The sequence below is a fragment of the Trichechus manatus genome, unplaced genomic scaffold (genome assembly GCF_000243295.1).
Source record: "Trichechus manatus latirostris isolate Lorelei unplaced genomic scaffold, TriManLat1.0 scaffold00085, whole genome shotgun sequence".
Taxonomy (NCBI): domain Eukaryota; kingdom Metazoa; phylum Chordata; class Mammalia; order Sirenia; family Trichechidae; genus Trichechus; species Trichechus manatus.
This window is the reverse complement of record NW_004444021.1, coordinates 8,761,395-8,781,712: the sequence shown is the minus strand read 5'-3', so window position 1 is coordinate 8,781,712 and position 20,318 is coordinate 8,761,395. Positions and strand designations below refer to the sequence as shown.

At 39.8% G+C, this 20,318-nt stretch overlaps 1 protein-coding gene across 1 annotated transcript in view; it reads left to right on the top strand.

Annotated features, from left to right (window-relative positions):
- The first annotated feature begins 693 nt into the window (after positions 1 to 693).
- The window catches only part of ABCB1 (ATP binding cassette subfamily B member 1), a 95,857-nt gene continuing 76,232 nt past the window's right edge, over positions 694 to 20,318 (top strand). The window contains exons 1-3 of the mRNA XM_023736058.1: positions 694 to 890; positions 5,186 to 5,237; positions 18,323 to 18,479. Coding sequence (XP_023591826.1) covers positions 832 to 890; positions 5,186 to 5,237; positions 18,323 to 18,479 — 268 coding nt within the window. The 5' untranslated portion in view covers positions 694 to 831. The remainder of the gene's footprint in view (positions 891 to 5,185; positions 5,238 to 18,322; positions 18,480 to 20,318) is intronic.

Here is a 20,318-nt window from a genome sequence, read left to right as displayed (position 1 = left end):
TGTTTCGCAACTTCTCTTGCAATCAACATTCAATCAAAGCCGGCCGGAGCAATCCTGCCTCGTTAGGCTGATAGGCTGGGCAAGAGAACGCCAGGGTGTGGGCTGCGCACCACCCCCTTCCTACGGCCCTTTCCTCAGTCCCCTCGCTACAAGAAGCCGGGCTCATTTGAGCAGCGACTCCTCGAGGCATCTGTTCGTATCCGCCGGGTCTTTCCACTAAAATCCAAGTCTTTTCAACCAAAATCCACCTCTTCGTGGACGTTCGGAAGGAAAGCCTAAGGTAGGGGTGCGCGAGTCTGGCGACGAGATTGGATATTTCCCCGGAAAGGTCGGGCTCTCCAGTTTCCGGAGCTTGATTCCCATGGAGAAAAGGGCTTTTAGGGGTTAGATTTCCCTGCGGCAAATCCATGGGGGTCAATGGGGTGACACCAGGGTCATTCGGGGGGCTTCCAGAGCACTCTCCGTCCCACGGTGTTAGGTACTAGCCACGCAAATTTGGATCATGCTCCCTGGAAGGCGCAGAGCCAGCCGAGCGCGAGAACCTGTCTCCGAGCCAGCGGACTGGTGAACGGAGTAAAGAAACATCGCCTGCGGCTATGGGAAGTAGGAGGGAGAGCCGCAGTGGCGACCGGCACTACGCGCCCCGGCTCTCCAACTTTGCCTGCCTGGGGAGCCTTTGAGGGAGATCATCACAGTCGGAGCAGCCGGCGGCAGCACAGCGGTGGCGTCCGCTTGCCCCGTTCGGTCGGGGAGTAAAGGCCAGTCTCGCCCTCGGCTCTTCCGAATCGCGTGTTTGGCTAATAGTAGTCTGTGGTCTCTCTCCAGGACGCAATGGATGCTGAAGGGGGCTGTAACGGAAGATCAGGGAAGTTGAAACCGAACAAGAAAAGGTAGCCATTTGTTTCATATTTGCGTGACTTGAGAGATTTGGGAGATGTGTTTCTAGCTTCTAGTTCTGAAATAATCCCATTTAAAATGGTATTTTAAGAAAAGAAAGCCAGCCTTGGGAGGAGGTTGCCCTGCTGAGAGCTGAAGTTGGCTGGGCGAGTTGAGCACAGCGTGTGCACCCTCAGCTGGTGAGGTTTTTCCATAGCTTTCCCGGCCCAGACAGGCCAATACTCAACATCCTTCTCTGTATTTCGTAACTTGCTTTACAAGCGATGTTGAGAGCCCACGCTTCTCACCCATCTGCTACTTCTGCTCTGCTCTCTGAGTTACTGAAGAAGGCGTCCAGTGTCTTGATTCTGGTACCAGAGCCACATAAACATTGCGTGTTTGTGGATGGCAAATGGGGCAGAAGGCCAAAACTACATTTAGGTGGTGATTTTTTTAATGGGCAATTAATATTTGACCCTTGTAGGAAAACTCCTGAAAAGGGAAGATTTTAAAATTATTTCGGTACCAGTACCAAATGGGTCAAGGTGCTGTAAGATTATCCTGCAAATGATAATTAAAATGATTATTTTAAGTGTTGTGATCTATACAGGAAATATAAAACTTCATTCAGTAGCTTCACTGTCAGTAGTAAATTGAAAGATTAAAAAAAAGTAAATATATTAATATTCATATAAACCAAAAATTTTAAGTGTAAGAGAAAAGAAATACAAACTTGGAAATCAAATAAAGTTTAAAAAAGTAATGTTAAATTTGAGTTGGAAACTTCAGTATGATCGCAGATTTTTAGTAGTTTTGTCCACTGAAAGGGACGTTAGCAGTGAGCTCACTTAGTGCCCAGATCTTGGTTTCTAATTTACCATTCCTCACAAATGAACCAGAACCACATGGAGAAATGGCTAATTCCATCCAGGTCTGGGGCAGGGGAAATACAAAGTGAGCCTGGGTTAGCTTGTGGTACCAGAAAACAAGGAAGTGAAGTTTTCAGATGGGGTTGTCAAAAGTACAGAGGAGCTAGCTTAAAAAGACTTTCCATTAGCTTAGTCAGGGACATTTTGAGCATCAAAAAATAATAACTAATTAATTGTGAAACATTAAATATGATACAATCCATGAGTCCTTAATAATATTCTAAGAAGGGAGATAGAAAGAGGATGTAAAAAGTAGAGAAAATAAAGAAATGTTTGTTACAGGAAAATGCCAGCTACCATTTTGAAACCTGTACAGTTATAACTGGTTCGGGCAAGGATAATCAATGGATACGAAACTATTCAGAAAAAGGTTGTATCCAAGGATTTTTCCTAAAATTCTTGCTAATTACAAAGAGGAAAATAGGCATTTACAGTGGTGAAATTTTGCCATCAGCACCAAGTGGTCAGACTTGGTGTCACTCACACATGGTGGAATGACCTAATGCTAATTGACTCTTCATGTGGTACAATTTGAGGTACGTGCTACTACGTAGGAAGAAGTTTTGCAAAAACATTTAGTCTGAGTCCAGTTAAACCTCTAAACTGGTGCTGACCAATCTAAATATAATGAGAACCACGTTTGTAATTTTAAATATTCTAATAGCAACATTAAAAAAGTGAAATTAATTTAAAAAATGTATTTTATTGGATCCAATATGTCCAAAATACTGTCATTTCAACATGTAATCAGCATAAAAGATTACTAATGAGATATTTTACATTCCCTTTTTCATACAGAGTCTTCAAATCTGGTGTGCATTTTACACATATTGTATATCTCAGTTTGGATTTGTCACATTTCAAGTCCTAATAGCCACAGGTGACTAGTGGCTACTCAGTTGGACAGCACAGCTTTGGACCTTTCAATTTATAGGAAATAACAAGGAATGGAGGGAGAAGTTAAATGACACATTAAAAAACATGCAAATGCAAGATACAGAACATTCATTCTATAAGACAGCTGTTGTGGTCTCTTTACAAAAGTCATTATAATAAACAAAAAAGAAGCAGGAATACTTCTAAATTAAAAGAGATTAAAGAGACATAACCACCAAATGTGATGTGTGAACCTTAATTATATCAGAGTTCAAAAAGAAAAAACCCTATAAAAAAAAACTTGAAAAATTTGTGGCATATTAGATGACATCGAAATGCTATTAATTTCCTTAGGATGTAATAATGGTAGGAGAATGTGTAATGTGCTGTGATGCTTTCAAGTTACTTTCCAATGATTCAGCAAAATAATAATGATAATATATACTTGCTGATGTAAATAAAGAAAATACAACAAAAAATGTTAGCAATTATTGAATCTGGGTTAATTAGATACAGATATTTGTAGTATTCTTCAAACTTTTTTGTTTATTTGAAAATTTTCACAATGGAAACTTCATACTAAAAAAAGAAAAGGTTATAGAGTAGAAAGTAGATATTCCTCTTTTTGTTTTTAACTTTTCTTTTTTTAAACTTGGTAGCATAAAGAACTATATATTTATGATAAACAGGTATTGAAAGTAAGAAGTATTGAGGGTGTGTAGAGTGAAATGGTAAGAAAGTTGTAAGAGCTAATGCATATCTTCATCTTATTATTGGTTCTTATCATGACCTATAGACTTTTTTTCCAAACTAGAAGTTAATTTTAGTTAAGTATTTAACTAAGTAGTTAAGTATTAAACTGCTCATCACCATGGATTTTAATCTATTTAAAGCTATACTAACATGAGATTGTAAAGAAACGTGGCTTTGTTTTAAGAGGTATAATGCTGGGATAATAGTACCATTTAAAATATCTGTCTTTGTAAAGGTTCTCTTTAAAATGATATTTGAGCAACTTTTGTAAGCGCTGTGGGGCAAGCTGATGAAGATGGATGACCTAGTAGGGATGAGAGTCGGTGTAGAAGTGCAGTCCTGTATATTGCTGTATCACAGAAGCCTGAGGATACCTTTGTGGTCAGGGGACAGACTTTGCAGTTGGGCCCATGTTTAAATCTTGGCTTTGTTCTAGATGTGTGACCTTGGACACGTTAGTTAACTTTTCTCACCTGCAGTTTTTTATTCTATAAAAGGATAAAAATGTGCCTGCCTCATTGAGTTATTAAAAGGTTAAATGAGATCGGGAGTGGGCAGTGCTTACTTAGTCAGTGTGGGAACATTGTAACTTCCCAGAGTAGAAGCAGTTTTAGAGAAACAAATAGTAAATAAAAAGCTTAGGGCTAAAACTCAATTATTTATGGCTATTTTTCTTCTCTCATCCTGGTTCCAGGGATATTGAAACCATGCCTTTACTGGGGATAGGGTGGGACCAAACCTAAAGAGTTATGTTTGTGTATTTTGTGTGTGTTTATGTCTGTCTGACATCACTCCAAAGCCAAATATGGGTAAACTCTGGATTTTTTTTCTTAGAAAGTCTCTTCACCTCAACTGACCTCTTGGAACAAAGAAAAAGATAGATTTACCTTTTGAACTTAAAAATGTGTGTAAAAATGATTCTTCTCTGAAACAGGCTTTCTTTTATGAATATGAAAATATAAATGAGGGGGCTGGTTTGTTATGGTCTGTTTGCTTTCACGACCTAGGTGGTAGTAACATATAGTGGAAAACATGGGTTACAGAGTTAGATTCACTTGAATCTGGGCTCAAAATAATAGTTGACTTTCTTATGCCTGACAACAGCTTTTTGACAGTTTACAAAATATCTTTTTCAGCCATAGCTTTTCTGGATTGATTTATTGGCATAATGGTCCATTTAAAGCTCCAGACATCCTTTCAAAATTAGATTTGCTCATAGAGAGTGATTTAATTTCTTTTGGCCAACATCTGATCACCACTAATCTCCATTAGTAAAGGGAATGGGTATGGATAATATCTAGGTAGTAGATAGGTAGAATATCTACTACTAGAATTAGATGATAATTTAGGGGATGAATTCTGGAGACCATGAATGACTTTCTAATTGGAATAAAAACAGGAAAACTCTTTTAGTATGTATTTTTTATAATTGCCGAAGGTGTGTGTATGTGTGTTTTGATCATAGAAAACCAGTAAATACCAAAGGCACAAGGAAAAAAAACAAGTTGATAGAAATCCCAACCCCCAGTGATAACCATATATGTAGATTTCTAAGATATATGTAATTTATATCTAAACTTCATAAATGGGATTATACTATTATTAATTTATTTTTTACTGAATAATATCTTGTACATACGTTTCTTTGTCCTGTTTGTCATTAAATATAAGCTCTGTGTTATCTTGGTAATTTAAAAAATTTGTGTAATTTTTTTAAAGCTTGGTGTAATTCTATTGCTATATTTTTCCAGTAAAAAAGATGAGAAGAAAGAAAAGAAACCAACTGTCAGTACATTTGCAATGGTGAGTTTTGAATTTATTCACCATTTAAAATGCTTTGGAAATTTGACTTCTTTTTACCTAGAAAAGAGATGTTTAATCTTGTATAATGTTTACTTGGTAAGTGCGTTACGGAGAGAGAGAGGCAAAACAAATTGGTTTGATTTAGCTTATTTCCAGTGGAAGGCGGTTCACAACTTGCCATGTGGATTGAATCTCAACAACTACTCTTCCAGGATTAGATTTCAGTATTCTTTTAATTGGTTATGTTGCCAGTGCTCTGTCACGTACTTAAACCCTTCTCCCAGTGATGGTCTCAGCCATCCAGAGTGAAGAAACCAGCCACACTGAGTGTGGTTCAGAAGAGAGCAAATGGACAAAGTTCCCTGTCATAAATGACTCTGAAATCCTGGCAGGTTTGGGATCAAACTCTCAGGCACCTGTAATAACGTTGTTGTTAGGTGCAGTGGAATTGGTTCCAACTCGTACAACAGCGAAACACTGTCCAGTCCTGTGCCATCCTCACAGTCGTTATGTTTGAGCCCATTGTTGCCACTGTGTCAGTCCATCTTGTTGAGAGTCTTCCTCTACATCATACTTAAGCATGATGTCCTTCTCCAGGGATTGGCCCCTCCTGATAACATGTCTAAAATACGTGAGACGAAGTCTTGCCATCCTGGCTTTTAAGGAGCAGTCCAGGGGAGCATTCTGGCTGTGATTCCCCAAGACAGATGTGTTTGTTCTTCTGGCAGTCCACAGTATATTCAGTATTCTTCACCAACACCGTAATTCAAAGGCATCAATTCTTTGATCTTCCTTATTCATTTTCCAGCTGAATAATGATTGATGCTAACAATGGATTATTACTTCAACTTAAACACTTGCCATTATTTCTCTGGGCCAAATAGCTGAAAATTTAAAATTTGATAGCCTTAATATAATTCTTTATCTCATTTTCTAGTTGTATGGTGGTGGTTGTAAAAATTTTTCTTTAATCACACTTGGAATAAGATGGGTTTTATAGTTGCGGCTGGTTGATGACATCTAGCTACCTGGATCTTTGCTTCTTTTTTTTTTTTTCCTAAGAGTGAAGAATTATATGAACTGTTGGGATTAGAACCTGGCAGACTACTCAATCAAGTCTTGCAGTGCATACTTTATAATTCAGTCATGACAGGCCAAGCATTTTTAAATCGGGGAGGGGGAGTATGCTGTCTTATAAAATGGATCTTGGTGAAGTGAATATAAAAATAGTTGTAGGTAGGAAACAACAGTCATGTGACTTTTACATTGAGGTTTCTGTGGTTGTCCTATATGATCTTTCTGTGCTAGCTCTGCTCCTGCTACAAGCCTACTTTTATTCTGTCTCCACTCCCTGTGAAATTTTTGAGAGATGAGACTATATACTTATTTTATTCTCAGAAAGATTATTTGAGTGACCAAGTGATAGTTTTTGTTTTAGATTTCATTTGTATGTTCTTGTATTGAGAGAAGCTTTCAGTTTAAAGTTTGATTTGTTCCAAAGATTGAATTTCATTTTTGTCAGTTTGAGACCAAAACATTTCTGCCTTTTGTACTTTAAACCAGTTGCCATTGAGTCAATTCTGACTCATGGCAAACCCATGTATGTTAGAGTAGAACTGTGCTCCACAGGGTTTTCAGTGGCTGTGATCTTTCAGAAATAGATTGCCAGGCCTTTCTTCCAAGGCACCTTTGGGTGGATTCGAACCACCAAGCTTTTGTTTAGTAGCTGTTATGGATTGAGTTGTGTCCCCCAAAAGTGTGTATCAATTTGGCTGGGCCATGATTCCAGGTATTGTGTGATTGTCCACCTTTTTGTGATCTGATGTGATTATCCTATGTGTTGTAAATCCTAACCTCTATGATGTTAATGAGGCAGGATTAGAGACAGTTAAGTTAATGAGACAGGACTCAGTCTATAGGATTAGTTTGTATCTTGAGTAAATCTCTTTTGAGATATAAAAGAAACAATTGAGCAGAGAGGAAGGGGACCTCCTACCACCAAGAATGAAGAACCAGGAGGGGAGCGCATCCTTTGGACCTAGGGTCCCTGTGCTGAGAAGCTCTTAGACCAGGGGAAGATTGATGACAAGGACCTTCCCCTAGAACCGACAGATAGAGAAAAGCCTTCCCCTGGAGAAGGCACCCTGAATTCAGACTTCTAGCCTTGTAGGCTGTGAGAGAATAAATTTATCTTTATTCACTTGTGGTATTTCTGTTATAGCAGCACTATATAATTAAGACAGTAGCTAAACTCTTAACCTTTTGTGCCACCCAGGGACTCCTTTTGTTGTTTAATATTTATTATTTGTAGTTCAAATAAAGGAGCCCTGATGGCTTAAACAGATCAGTGCTCAGTTATCTGAAAGGTTGGCAGTTTGAACCCACCCAGCGGCTCCATGGGAGGAAGACTTGGCAGTCTGCTTCTGTAAAGATTATAGCCAAGAAAACCCTATGGGGCAGTTCTGCTCTGTCACATGGGGTTCCTGTGAGTCAAAAATGACTTGATGGCACCTAACAACAACAGTTCAAATTAGGAAATATTCAGGAGTCTTATATTTTAGAAAATTTAATAGGCCTTATACATAGAGATATTATCAACACTATAATACATGCCACAAAAGAATAATAATCTAGAGTTTAATTGTGAGGTAATAATAACAACACACATAATGGCAGATGTACCAGGCGTAAATACACACACACTACACATACACATACACACACTAATTTGATTCTTACAGCTCCCTTTCAGGTATTATCATTCCAATTTTACAGACATAGAAACTGAGGCCAGACATGTTAACTTGCCCAAGGACACACAGGGAGGCCAGGATTCAAACAGTCCATGTTCTAAATCACAGTGCCCAGGATGACATTGAGGGGAGACATTCTAAGTCTTTTGATGCAGTGCTGTACTACTGGTGTGGCTTTTCCTTGTGTGTCTTTTTTCTGAAAACTTGACATAGAAAACTGAGCTTGTGTATAAACCTATGCACTCGACCACTATAAATTCAGGAAATTTAGCAATAAAGTGATGATATTATTGGTGCTGCCGATTAAGCTAAGGCAAAACCCCATGTCTATTAACTTATTTCTGCCGAGTCTTGTTATCAGTCTTGAGAAAGTGTTGAACAACAGAAAAGAATAGATTAAAAATTTTCTTTTACTTGTAATAGGCCACGATTCAACATTTGAGATACCTTCCAGAAACAAAAATACAGTGCAGTCTAAAGCAGCTGAGGAAATGAGACAAATGGAAAATAAAGGCAGGAAAAATAAGTTGGGTTGCAGCTTCTGCGTGAGATGTACTCCTTAAAGATTATACACTGTTGTCTGCAGATGACTCTGAGCTTTCTACTTTATGTTTCTTATTTAAACATTAATTTTTTTCTAAATAATAGATGACAATGTTAAGTGCTTCCTCTGTGCCAGGCATTTGTAAACACTTCATGTATATAATTTAATCCAATAACTATGACATAGAAACTTGTGTTATCCAGATGAAAAAACAGACTCAGAGAAGGTAAGTGATGTATTAGAGTCACAGAGTCACATAGCTTAGTAAGGGGGCAGGTACAGGAATTTTGTCCAGGTCTGCCTTTTCTGGAGCCAGAACTTTTAACAGCTTTAATCATTTATGATGTTTCAGGTAAACTGCTATGGACTTAAAGCATGCTTTCTGGATACTGTTATCTTCTGACCACCTTGTCATTCCCCAGTCATTGAACTCTTTGCCACCTGGCTCACTCTCCCTTTTTACCCCTGGTGCTCCTACCATCTTGTGTGACTTTTATGGTTATATGACCTTCATAGCTACAGTGATCTCTTCTTCCCCTTTATCCCAGCCATCCACTCCCATGCTCATATCCTGGATTTTGTTACTTAAAACTGTTCTACCTTCAAAGTGACTAATCCAGGCTGCCAGCTCTGTAACTACCACGTCATCTTCTTTCAATCTGCACACTGTTCTGAGATCTTCAGTCCACTGACCCATCTATTTCTCACCAGCCTCTTCCTGTCTTCATTATCTTTCTTTTTGAGCTTAGAGTCATGAACATCATTTTGGTTTTTCTCTTGCCCAAACTGTAAACTTCCTTTAACCTGTCTTTTGTCACATGCAGCCCAGACAAACCCTGCTTTCTGCTTTCTTGGTGCCTGTACACCCATGTCTGATTGGTGCTGGTGAAAATCTCATAACAGGTGTAATCTGCATAGAAACCCCACTATTACTTTTCTCACTATGTCAAACTTTTGCTCTTTTCAAGTCTTCTCCCCCTCTTCACTCCTTCCAGTCACCCCTCTGTTTATTTCACAAACAGAATGCAAGCCACCAGACTAGAAGTTCCTCACCTCTTCTCTACCAAATCTACAAACATATCTGTATCTGGATTAGTACCTTCTCCTTTCCTCCCATTACAGTAGAGGAAGCATCATGTTCTTAAAACTGATCACTCACTTGTACTTAGGTTCCCGTCTTCTATTCCTTCTCAAGGACATTATGTTATTATTACCCTTTCTGTCTTCTGTATCTTCATTCTCTCCCTCTCAACTGGATCCTTCCCATTGGCATTTACATGTCAAGTGTCTTCCTGTTACTAACATCTTTCTTAGAACCATCCCCCTCTAGCTCCCTTCACATACCAGAGTGGCCTTAGTTTTGGTTTCACCTTGCAATCATTTCTCAACCTATTGTAACTTGACTTCTGTGCCACCACCCACTAAATTCAGTGGACATTTTTTAATGCTGTCTTGATCTCTCAGCAGCACTTGGTAACTGCCCACCATATTCTTTCTTCTTTTTACTTCAGTGATACCACAGCGTGTTGATTTTTGTCCCTACTCTGGCTTTTGCTTTTTCTTGTGTCACCTTTGCCTGTGAACTTAGAGTTCCTTAAACACTCATCCTAGGAGTCAGTGATGGGAGTCAGTGATGGTGTTGTCATCCCTGTAGCTTCACACAGCCATTTCTAATTGTTTATTGATCCTCATGCAAAGCTCTTCTTACAGTTAAGTTTCATTCTTAATAGTGATACTACTTTCAATCCATTTCCAGTGGTATCGTCTAACAATTTCTAGTCACTCCTTCATTAAGGAGTTTGGCATTTGATTCCTGCTATTTCACTCACCTATGTTCTTAGTATTCTTCTGAGTGTTATGGTAACCTTATAAATGACCTATTCACCGTTCTAGCCTCTATTCTTTGACCTCTTCAGTTCCAGCAACCTTCACCCATACTCCACTTTAATAAATTACGCTTGTAGACAAGGGCCTTGGGCTTATCATTTGGGTAGACTCCATCCATGAGGTCATAAACACAAATGCATTAGTCTCTGACCACAACATCTGATTCCTTCTAGCTTTGCCATTCCATTATTAGCCATATTTTTTGACCTTGTGTGTTATTTTCCTGTTTCTGCTGTAATAAATACCACAAACTTAGCAGCTTAAAACAAAACAAATTAATTCTCTTCCAGTTCTTGGAATCAGAAATTTAAATCCAGAGTGTCAGCAGGGCTGTTCTCCTTCTGGAGGCTTCGAGGGGAGAATCTGTCCTTACCTTCTTCAGCTTCTAGAGGCTGCCTGCATTTTTCAAGTCATGGCCCATTCCTCACATTATTCCAATCTCTTGCTTCAGTTATCACATCTCCTACTCACTTTGATTCTCTTGCCTGTCTTAAAAGGACCCTTGTGATTACATTACTTTGGATCCACCTGGATAATCCAGGTTACTATCCCCTTCTCAAGATCCTTAATTTATTAACATCTGCAAGTCACTTTTACCACGTAAGCAAAAAATGACTGATGTTGCAGATTAGGATGCAGACATCTTTGTGGGGGTGAGGGTGGGGTACGTGGGTGGGACATTATCCTGCCTGCCACACCTCATCAAGACTTTCCTCTCTCAAACACTTTTTTCCTCGTAATCTCCCTCCTCTAATTGTGCTTTTCTAAAAATTATTCTCCCTATTTCAGCCATATCATATCACCTTAATCTCATCCTTAAAATCTTCCAGTGCCTTTCCTTTTCACTTAAATGGGACATTTAGAATAAAGTCCAAACTCCTTCCTGTGGCTATAAAGGACTGCACATAATCTAATCTCTGACTCGTCTGTGACTTCTCTGTAAACAAATCTCTCATTCTGCTCTTGCCATAGTGGCCATTCTATTTGGTCCTTGAGACACACTGAGCATATTTTTATCCTAAGATCTTTGTATTTGCTCTTTCTTCTGCCTGGAATGCTCTGTCCCCAGATTTTTATATGACTTGCTGTATCCTTACTGTCACTGAGGTCTCAGCTTTGATGTTACCTTCTAAAAGAGACCTTCCCTGACCAGCCAGTCTAAACCAGTTGTCTCTACCTGTCGCTGGGGCTCATTACCCTGTGTGATGTTTCTGCTGAATACCAGGGTTTTGACCCAGTTCATTCCAGTTCAGCCTCCTGCTATCTATATCTAATAGTTGTTAACATTTTTTCCATATATGTTTCATATGAAATTTTAGATTTCATGATGTTTCACACTTAACTACCTCAGTTTACATCTCTCAAAAAATGTCTTACGAAACATTTTCCTACAAAACATACTGTGATTGTCATATATAACAAAGCAAACCATTATTCCTTAATATTTCTAATGGCCAGTTCGTATTCAAAATTTCCCAATTATATATTTTTTAAAAAGTTTCAGTCATTCAGCTTTTTCTTGCTGCTTCCACACCTCACACTCCAAGCTTGAGAGACCCCAATTTTCTCTAAGTACATTATCCTCTTTTCCTGCCTCTGCTTGCACTGTTTTTGTGTCTGGAATGCCTTCCTTCTTGCTTCTGAACACTTGATTAATTTTTAAAACTGAGGTGAAGCATCACCACGTCTATGAAAGTTTTCCACAAAGATGGTGCAGTGCAGTGAAGTAATTATGGCCTTTCTAGCCATAGTCTTTGGAACTCCCACCAAATGACTAGGTGGGACTATGCAAACGAGGTACTTGTGGCCCACAGAGGGATTGGATAGCTTTCTAATAATGTAAATAAGGTGCATAGCACCCTTGTGAGGGTGGGACTATGCAAATAAAATGTATGAAATCCTAATGAGGGGATTGGTCAGTTTTGCCATCCTGCTAGGCTTAAAATGAGCCATCCCCGAAGCAGGAGGGGAGGATCTTTCCACCCCCACCAAGAAAGAAGAGCCAGGATTGGAGCACATCCTTTGGACCTGGGACCCCTGTGCTGAGAAGCTCCTGGAACCAGGACACCAAGAGAGGAGCTAGAACATGGAAGAGAGGCAGCAGAGGATCAGGACATAGAGGGAGAGGGGTAACACTGGAGATGGCAAGAAGCAGTGGCAGAGAAATGGTGGCAGCAGAACCAGGAGACCAGCAGGAGATGGTGTGGTGGGCTTCCCAGCCCATGGAGTGACAAAGCTGAGTGCCTTCGGACATGAGACTTACTTTTGGAGTAGGGTGCTTCCAGGCACTTACTGGCAGAACTAAAAGAGCTGAGGGGCCAGAGAGAGGTGTGCCTGTGGGCATGGCTGACAATAGGCTGTTCAGATCGAAGAACTGTATCCTGAGCGTTCCTGAACCTGAACTGTAACTTGTTACTTCTTTAATAAGTCCCATAACAGTGAATATAGTCAGTGAGTTCTGTGTGGCCATTGCAGCGAGTTACTGAACCCAGCAGAGAAGTAGAGAGTGCTATGGGGAGGACAGTTGGTGTCAGAATTAGTAAAAAAAAAATTGGAAAGGAGGTATGTCTGACCTCCACCACACAGCAATCAGCCTTGGGCTGTTAATCCAGATTCTTCCCGCCCCGTGTGAAGTTAGAGGAGGTCAGATGCCCTCGACATGCCATTTTTTCAGTTGGTGTCAGAAGTGGGATTTGTTGCAGTGGCTCCAGACTCATGGAATAATGGGACATTGTAAAAGACAGAATGAAGGGGTGTGGGAAGTGAAACTTTTGATTCTTAAATGATTTTTGGCTGCTGTTACCTATAATGGCTGAAAGGAAAGTAGGAGATGTTATGCTACAGCTGAGGGAGAAAAGCTGCATCTGGAGTGACCTGGGGCAAAAGCCATGTTAATTAAATGAGATGATTGATATGAGGCCAGGGTCTACTGGTTCCACCCAGCGAGAGACCCAAGACCATATGCATATGAATGGGAAGATAGTAAAGGGATGGAAAAGATGAAACTGGAATGTTTTTTAAAAAGATTATGTGTTTATTTGAATGTACTATGGATATTGAATGTTTCTCCTACCTAGTGTTGTAAAGCAGATCTAAATGTGTGATTGAAATGAATATTGGGTGTTATAGATAAAAAAAGAAAGCGTATAACTCTGCCTTCAGCCAATACTTAATAGGTTATGCTGAAAGGGGAACTAAAATTTGCCTGAAAGAAACACAGGCTGTTCATTTAAATACAGTAGCCCTGTGTGTACCTAAGCCCTACCCTAACCCTTTGGGGGTCATTAAATTTGCATTTGAAAAGACATGCAGACCCACCCAGAACCTTTGAGAGAGCATGAAATTTGCATCTGAAGGAGCTACAGAGAAAAAAAATGACTCTTAACATTTCGAGCAGGCCAATGGTTTGCCTTTGGGTGCATTGAGGCAGAAAACGTCAGTGTGTCTGTCAGAAGAACCCGCTTCCAAGACTGGAAGTTAAAGGGAGCTGATGAGTAGACTACAGCTTGGTATGCTCACTTGTGGTGACCCCCTCGGTCCAGTCAGTGAGTGGAAGTATGAGAAGCGCAGCAATGAAGAGATGGCAAGTTTGGACATGTTCCATTGGCACGCATTGACCTAGCCCATGAGAGAGAGAAATGGCTGGCTGGTCAGAAGAGCAGGGGGTTGTGTGGACTCCTGAGCTTACAACTGGTGCCTTTTGACTTAGCCCATGGGGGCTAAGGATAAGAGAGGGAGAGAGAAGAGGCTGGCTGAAGCGCAAGGAAGTGTGTGTGAACTCCCGAGCCTATGACTGATACCTGTTGTGACCTAGCTTGGATGGCTAGAGATGAGTTGACCAGAACCCGACTGAATGATGAGAAAGATGTTTGACACTGTGAGCAAGTGTAGATTGCTATAGTTTGATGGCTTGTTCTGAACTGGACTTTACTTACGGATGCAGATCCTCAAAGTTTCATCTGGAACAGGAAGTTCTTCACACCAGGGAACATACTTGTCTCCTCAGAGTACTGGTTTGGTAAGGATGGACAATTTAAACATTGGCTGTCTAAAACGGGGAGATAAAGTCATGAAGTGACTGGATTACATACTTTCGTGGGTGTGCTTACACTCAAAATGAGGGGACAAGGGAGAATCCTTACTGAATGGTTTCCTCTTTTCCTAATGGGTCTGGGGAAGAGAGGGTGAGGGAAGATGCTGATACAATTATATGATTCAACTATGAGTAATGATTAACAGAGTTAAATGTCATTGTAAAAACTCTAATTGTATAAACTATAACTATAAAAGAGTAGACTAAGGGGGAGGCACTACTAGACTAGACTGCAGTAGCCGAACCTAAAATCCCTTAAAAGTTTTGCTATGCTGATACTTCCTGAAGCTCAAAGCAAGGGAATAATATTCTCTAAGTTAAATTTTAGCAAAGGCCAAAAAAAGTGATGCTGAGGTGACTTTTGGAGAACCTGAGCAGATCAGGTAACACCTGCAGCAGACCAGAGTGGCTGGTATCTGAGTAATCTTACCCTAAGGACTCTTTGCCCTACTGAAGGACTAATTGTTAATGACTGTTTTAGACTAGTAAAATGATTGGGAGGGGGAAGTTAATCCTTCAAGTATAAAAGGGCCAATGGCTAGAAGAGCCAAGGGGTGGCCTCCAGTGCAGTGAATTACTTAATATGGCCCTTATAACCATAGTCTTTGTAACTCCCACCAAATGACTAGGTGGGACTATGCAAATGAGGTACTTGTGGCCCACTAAGGGGATTGGATAGCTTGCTAATAATGTAGATAAGGTTCATGGCACCCTTGCGGGGGGTAGAACCATGCAAATGAAATGTATGAAACCCTAATGAGGGGATTGGTCAGTTTTGCCATCCCGCTAGGCTTAAAATGAGCCATCCCAGAAGCCGGAAGGGAGAACCTTACCACGACCACCAAGAAAGAAGAGCACATCCTTTGGACCTGGGATCCCTGTGCTGAGAAACTCCTGGAACCAGGCGATTGAGAGAGGAGCTGTAACATGGAAGACAGAGGCAGCAGAGGATCATGACATAGAGGGAGAGCGGTAACACTGGAGACGGTAAGAAGCAGCGGCAGAGAAACGGTGTCAGTAGAACCAGGAGACCAGCAGATGATGACCTGGTGGGCTTCCTGGCCCATGGAATGAGAATGCTGAGTGCCTTTGGACAGGAGACTTACTAGCAGAGTGGAGTGCCTCCAGGTGCTTGTCAGCAGAGCTAAAAGAGCTTTGTAACACATGGCCTGAGAAGGGCAGAGACTGGGCCAAGGGGCCAGAGAGAGGTGTGCCTGTGGGCATGGCTGAGAAGAGGCTGTCCTGACTGAAAAACTGTATCTTGAGCATTCCTGGACCTAAATTGTAACTTGTCACTTCCCTAATAAACTCCATAACTGTGAGTATGGTCTGTGAGTTCTGTGTGGCCATTGCAACGAATTATCAAATCCAGCAGAGTAGTAGAGAGTGCTTTGGGAGAGACAGTGTTAGAATTAGTAAAAACATTAGGGAAGAGGTATGTCTGACCTTTGCCTCATAGCAATCAGCCTTGGGCTGTTAATCTTCATTCTCCTTCCCCCTTGTGAAGTTAGAGGTCAGATGCCCCCACCAAACCATTTTTACATATGGAAATGACCATTTGCTGGATTTTGTGTATACTCTGTATGGTATGCTGTCATAGCATGTAGTATATTATGTGTACTTTGCCTTCCTTCTTGGTAAACTCTCTGAAGGCAGGGATTATATCTTTGGCATTTATCTTCGGTTTTTAGCAGCCATTCAGTAAATGTTTGTATTCATGACCTGCTTGCTTTCATGATGGCCAGTGATTAGTTCTGGAGGTAAGACGGACTGTGGTGGTGGTGACAAGAGAAATTTCTGCACCCAGCTCTCTTCCTCTACTGAGGAATTTGATATTTTCTCTACTTTCATAAAGTCTGTAAGAGAAGACAAGTGGCTTTTTCTTCATCTCTTCCATCATTTGTGCTTTATTGTGGCAGTGAATGAATGCTTAGTTAAGACAGAGTACTCAGTAGTGGGTTTTTGCCTGTGTTTCAGTGAAATGTGAAAAAGAAAATGGTAAAAATGTCATTCTCTCTTTAAGGTTTTCATTTGTTAAAAAGAGTGGTGTTTTTAGGTTATGGAAATTATATGTCAATGCCTGAAATTTAATCTGTCGCGATTATATTTTCTAGAGTTAGAAGAATTTTAAATGCAAAGCCTAAGAATATATTCAAGTCCTTGGGTGGTATAAACAGTTAAAACGCGCAGCTGCTAACTGAAAGGTTGGAGGTTGAAGTCCACCCAGAGGTGCCTTGGAAGAACAGCCTGGTGATCTACTTCAGAAAAATCATCTATTAAAAACCCTATGGAGCACAATTCTATTCTAACACACGTGGGTTCACCATGAGTCAGAATCAACTCTATAGCAACTGGCCTTTTTTTAAAAAGTATATAATAGGTATTGTTTTAACACCAAACTTCAACTTTCATTAATCATTTCGTGAGTTGTTTTTTTTCTCTCCTACTTTAACGACTACCTTTCATTACTACACGTGTAGCCCTGGTGGCACAGTGGTTAAAGCGCTTGGCTAATAACTGAAAGGTCCCTCTGCTGGAGAAAGATGTGACAGTCTGCTTCTGTAATGATTTACAGCCTTGGAAACACTATAGGGCAGCTCTACTCTGTCCTACAGGATTGCTGAGTCAGAACTGACTCCACAGCAGTGAGTTTGGTTTTTGGGTTTTTTCACGACTGCCAAGAACTGTTCTGCTCTTTATTTCTCCACTTGTCAGTTCAGTACTTATAATTACTGTAAGTTCCTTGTTAACTAACTTTAAGACTAGTTTCTGTCTCCTTGGAAACTATATACAGGTGTGAAAACCTTGCTTTCTGTTGCTGTTTCTCGTATGTTGCCTGATCCCTTATCTTATATTCCCTACCTACGCCTATGACTTCTTACCCAGTCTTCCTGGATTACAAGCCTGCTGCCTGTATCTACATTGTGCATCTGCAAGACAACCACCTGCCTTGGGGTTTGTCCACAGATCCCCACTGCTGGCTTCATCCTGTTTCTACTTTTGTTGCCTTTCATTTAGCTTTCTTTCAGTCTTTAACGAGTTCCTTGAGTTACATAGGAAAAGCATTAAGTGCTTCCAGAAGAGCCTGTCACAGAGCCCTAAGCCCATTCCTCTGTGTCATCTTCCCATCACTTTTTGGTTCCAGAGAAGTATTTCTTTCCTTTCTGTGACTTACCTACAATGAAAGTGATTATGCAGATCTACACTTGTTATTCATTATAGCCATATTCTATCTTCTCAGGAAAAATGTTCCATCTAACTTATTCCCTTTATCTTCCTTCTTATTACTGAAGACTAATTCCATTAAAATAATTTTACATCTATGCTAATTCTATCATGCAGTAGGTCTTTGACCCAAACCTCTTTCTTAAAGCAATAAAGCATCTTTGTTCAGTGGTTTCTTCAGAGGGGCCTTTGGCAATCAAGATTTTTTCCCCATGAGATAAAAAATGACTTCTATTTTATATTAAAAACAGGAGCAATAATATTTTATATCTATTTTAGTCCAATGAAAGACTTACCCAGAATGTCCTATCTCTCTCATTCAAACCAAATCTCATATGTAAGAAAAGAAGACATTGAATCCAGTATGAAGAAGTAGATCAAAACTCAGTAGAAGAATCAAATGTCCACTCCTAATGAGGCTATTGGAATCATATAGCAAAGAAAGATGGTAGTTCAGACAAAGGTGATAGCAGGAGTAGTCTGAAAAATGTTTGGATTTTGAATATATTTTGAAGGTAGAGCAATAACCATCCTTGAAACTGCTACTTGTTCTTATTCACTACTTTTCTCTCTCTTTTTTTAGTTTCGCTATTCAGATTGGCTTGATAAGTTGTATATGTTGCTGGGGACTTTGGCTGCCGTCATTCATGGAGCTGCACTTCCCCTCATGATGCTGGTTTTTGGAGACATGACGGATAGCTTTTCAGACCTAGGAAGTTTCATAAACACGGCTAATCAAAGTAAGTATTTTTTGTGGTACTGACTTTATTGGAACCTTAAAAGAAAAATCAATCACTGAATGTTTGAGGAGCCCTTACTAAATAGTCACTAGTGTGTTCAGTGCTATGGGAAACGGAGGGGTATGAGCCATAGTTCATGGTTTTAGTGAGTTTGAGAAAATAGAGTATTCATAAGCGTTAGAGTACAAGCTGGAAGTGTAGCTGGAGATGCATAGAGAGAGAGTTCTATGAAGTCAGAACTATCCTATAAAACTTTAGGAAGAGCTACAGAAGCTTAATCTGGACCTTGAATGATAAGTAGGAATCAGCTGTGAGACGAGGAAGGACAGAAGGCATTTAAAAGGGAGGGGGCAAACAACAAAGAAATGGAAGCAGGGTGATACGCTTGTGGTGGAGGGATTATGCTGGAGGGTAATGGGAATTCAGGAGAGAAAGATTTATGGAAGATGTTAAAAAGTTAAGATGGGATAGTGTCCCCTACCAGATTAAAAAGGACTAGAAAGACATAACCAAGAGCAGTATGAGAACTGTGATTAGATTTTTTTTTGTTATTAAAATTTTTTATGTTGTGGTAAAACATATAACATAAAAATTGTCATTTTTGCCACTTTTAAATGTACAATTCAGTAGCATTAATTAATTCACAATGTTGTGTAACCATCACCAATACCATAACCCCAAACAAACTCTGTACCCATTAAGCAGTACTCCCCCCTTCTCCCCTCAGCCCTTGGTAATGGCTGATCAACTTTCTGTCTCTATGAATTTGCTTATTCTAGATATTTCATGTAAGTGAAGTCATACAATATTTGTTCTTTTGTGTATGGCTTATTTCCTTTAGCATAATGTTTTCAGGGTTCATCCATGTTGTAACACATATTAGAACTTCATTCCTTTTTATGGTTGAATAATATTCCATTGTATGTATATGCCACATTTTGTTTATCCATTCATCTGTTGATAGACACTTGGGTTGTTTCTACTTTTTGGCTATTATGAATCCTGCTGCAGTGAACATTGCCATACAGGTAATTGTTTGAGTCCTTGTTTTCAGTTCTTTTGGGCGTATATCTAGGAGTGGAATCGCTGAGTCATATGGTAATTCTATGTTTAACTTTTTGAGGAAATGCCAAATTGGTTTCAACAGTGGCTGTACCAGCAATGGAGGAGGGCTCCAATTTCTCCACATCCTCACCAACACTTGTATTTTCTAGGTTGTTTTGATAATAGCCATCCTAGTGGGTGTGAACAAGTATGTCATCATGGTTTTAATTTGCATTTCTCTTATGACTAATGACATCACCATCCAACCCTCTGTTCATATTCAAATTTCTCCAATTGTCCAAAATGTTTTTTATAATTTAAAAAAAAAAAAGGATTCTCTTTTCATTCATGTGCTTGTTGGCCTTTTGTACATCTCCTTTGGATACATGTCTATTCAAGTCCTTTGCCCATTTTTTGATTGGTTTGTTTGTCATGTTGAGTTGTAGCCGTTCTTCATATATTCAGTTTTATATATATGTATAAATACATATATTTATATATTCAGATATATGTATTCAGTTCTTCATATATTCAGGATTTGCTTATTCAGTTATATATATAAAAGGAGCCCTGGTGGTGCAGTGGTTAAGTGCTCGGCTGCTAACCAAAAGGTCAGCAGTTTGAACCCACCAGCCCTTCCGCAGGAGAAAGATATGGCAGTCGGCTTCTGTAAAAATTTACAGCCTTGGAAACCCTATGGGGCAGTTCTACTCTGTCCTGCAGGGTTGCTATGAGTCGGAAACGACTCAGTGGCAACGCATTCAGCTTTTTTTATGTGTATCTATATAGATAAAT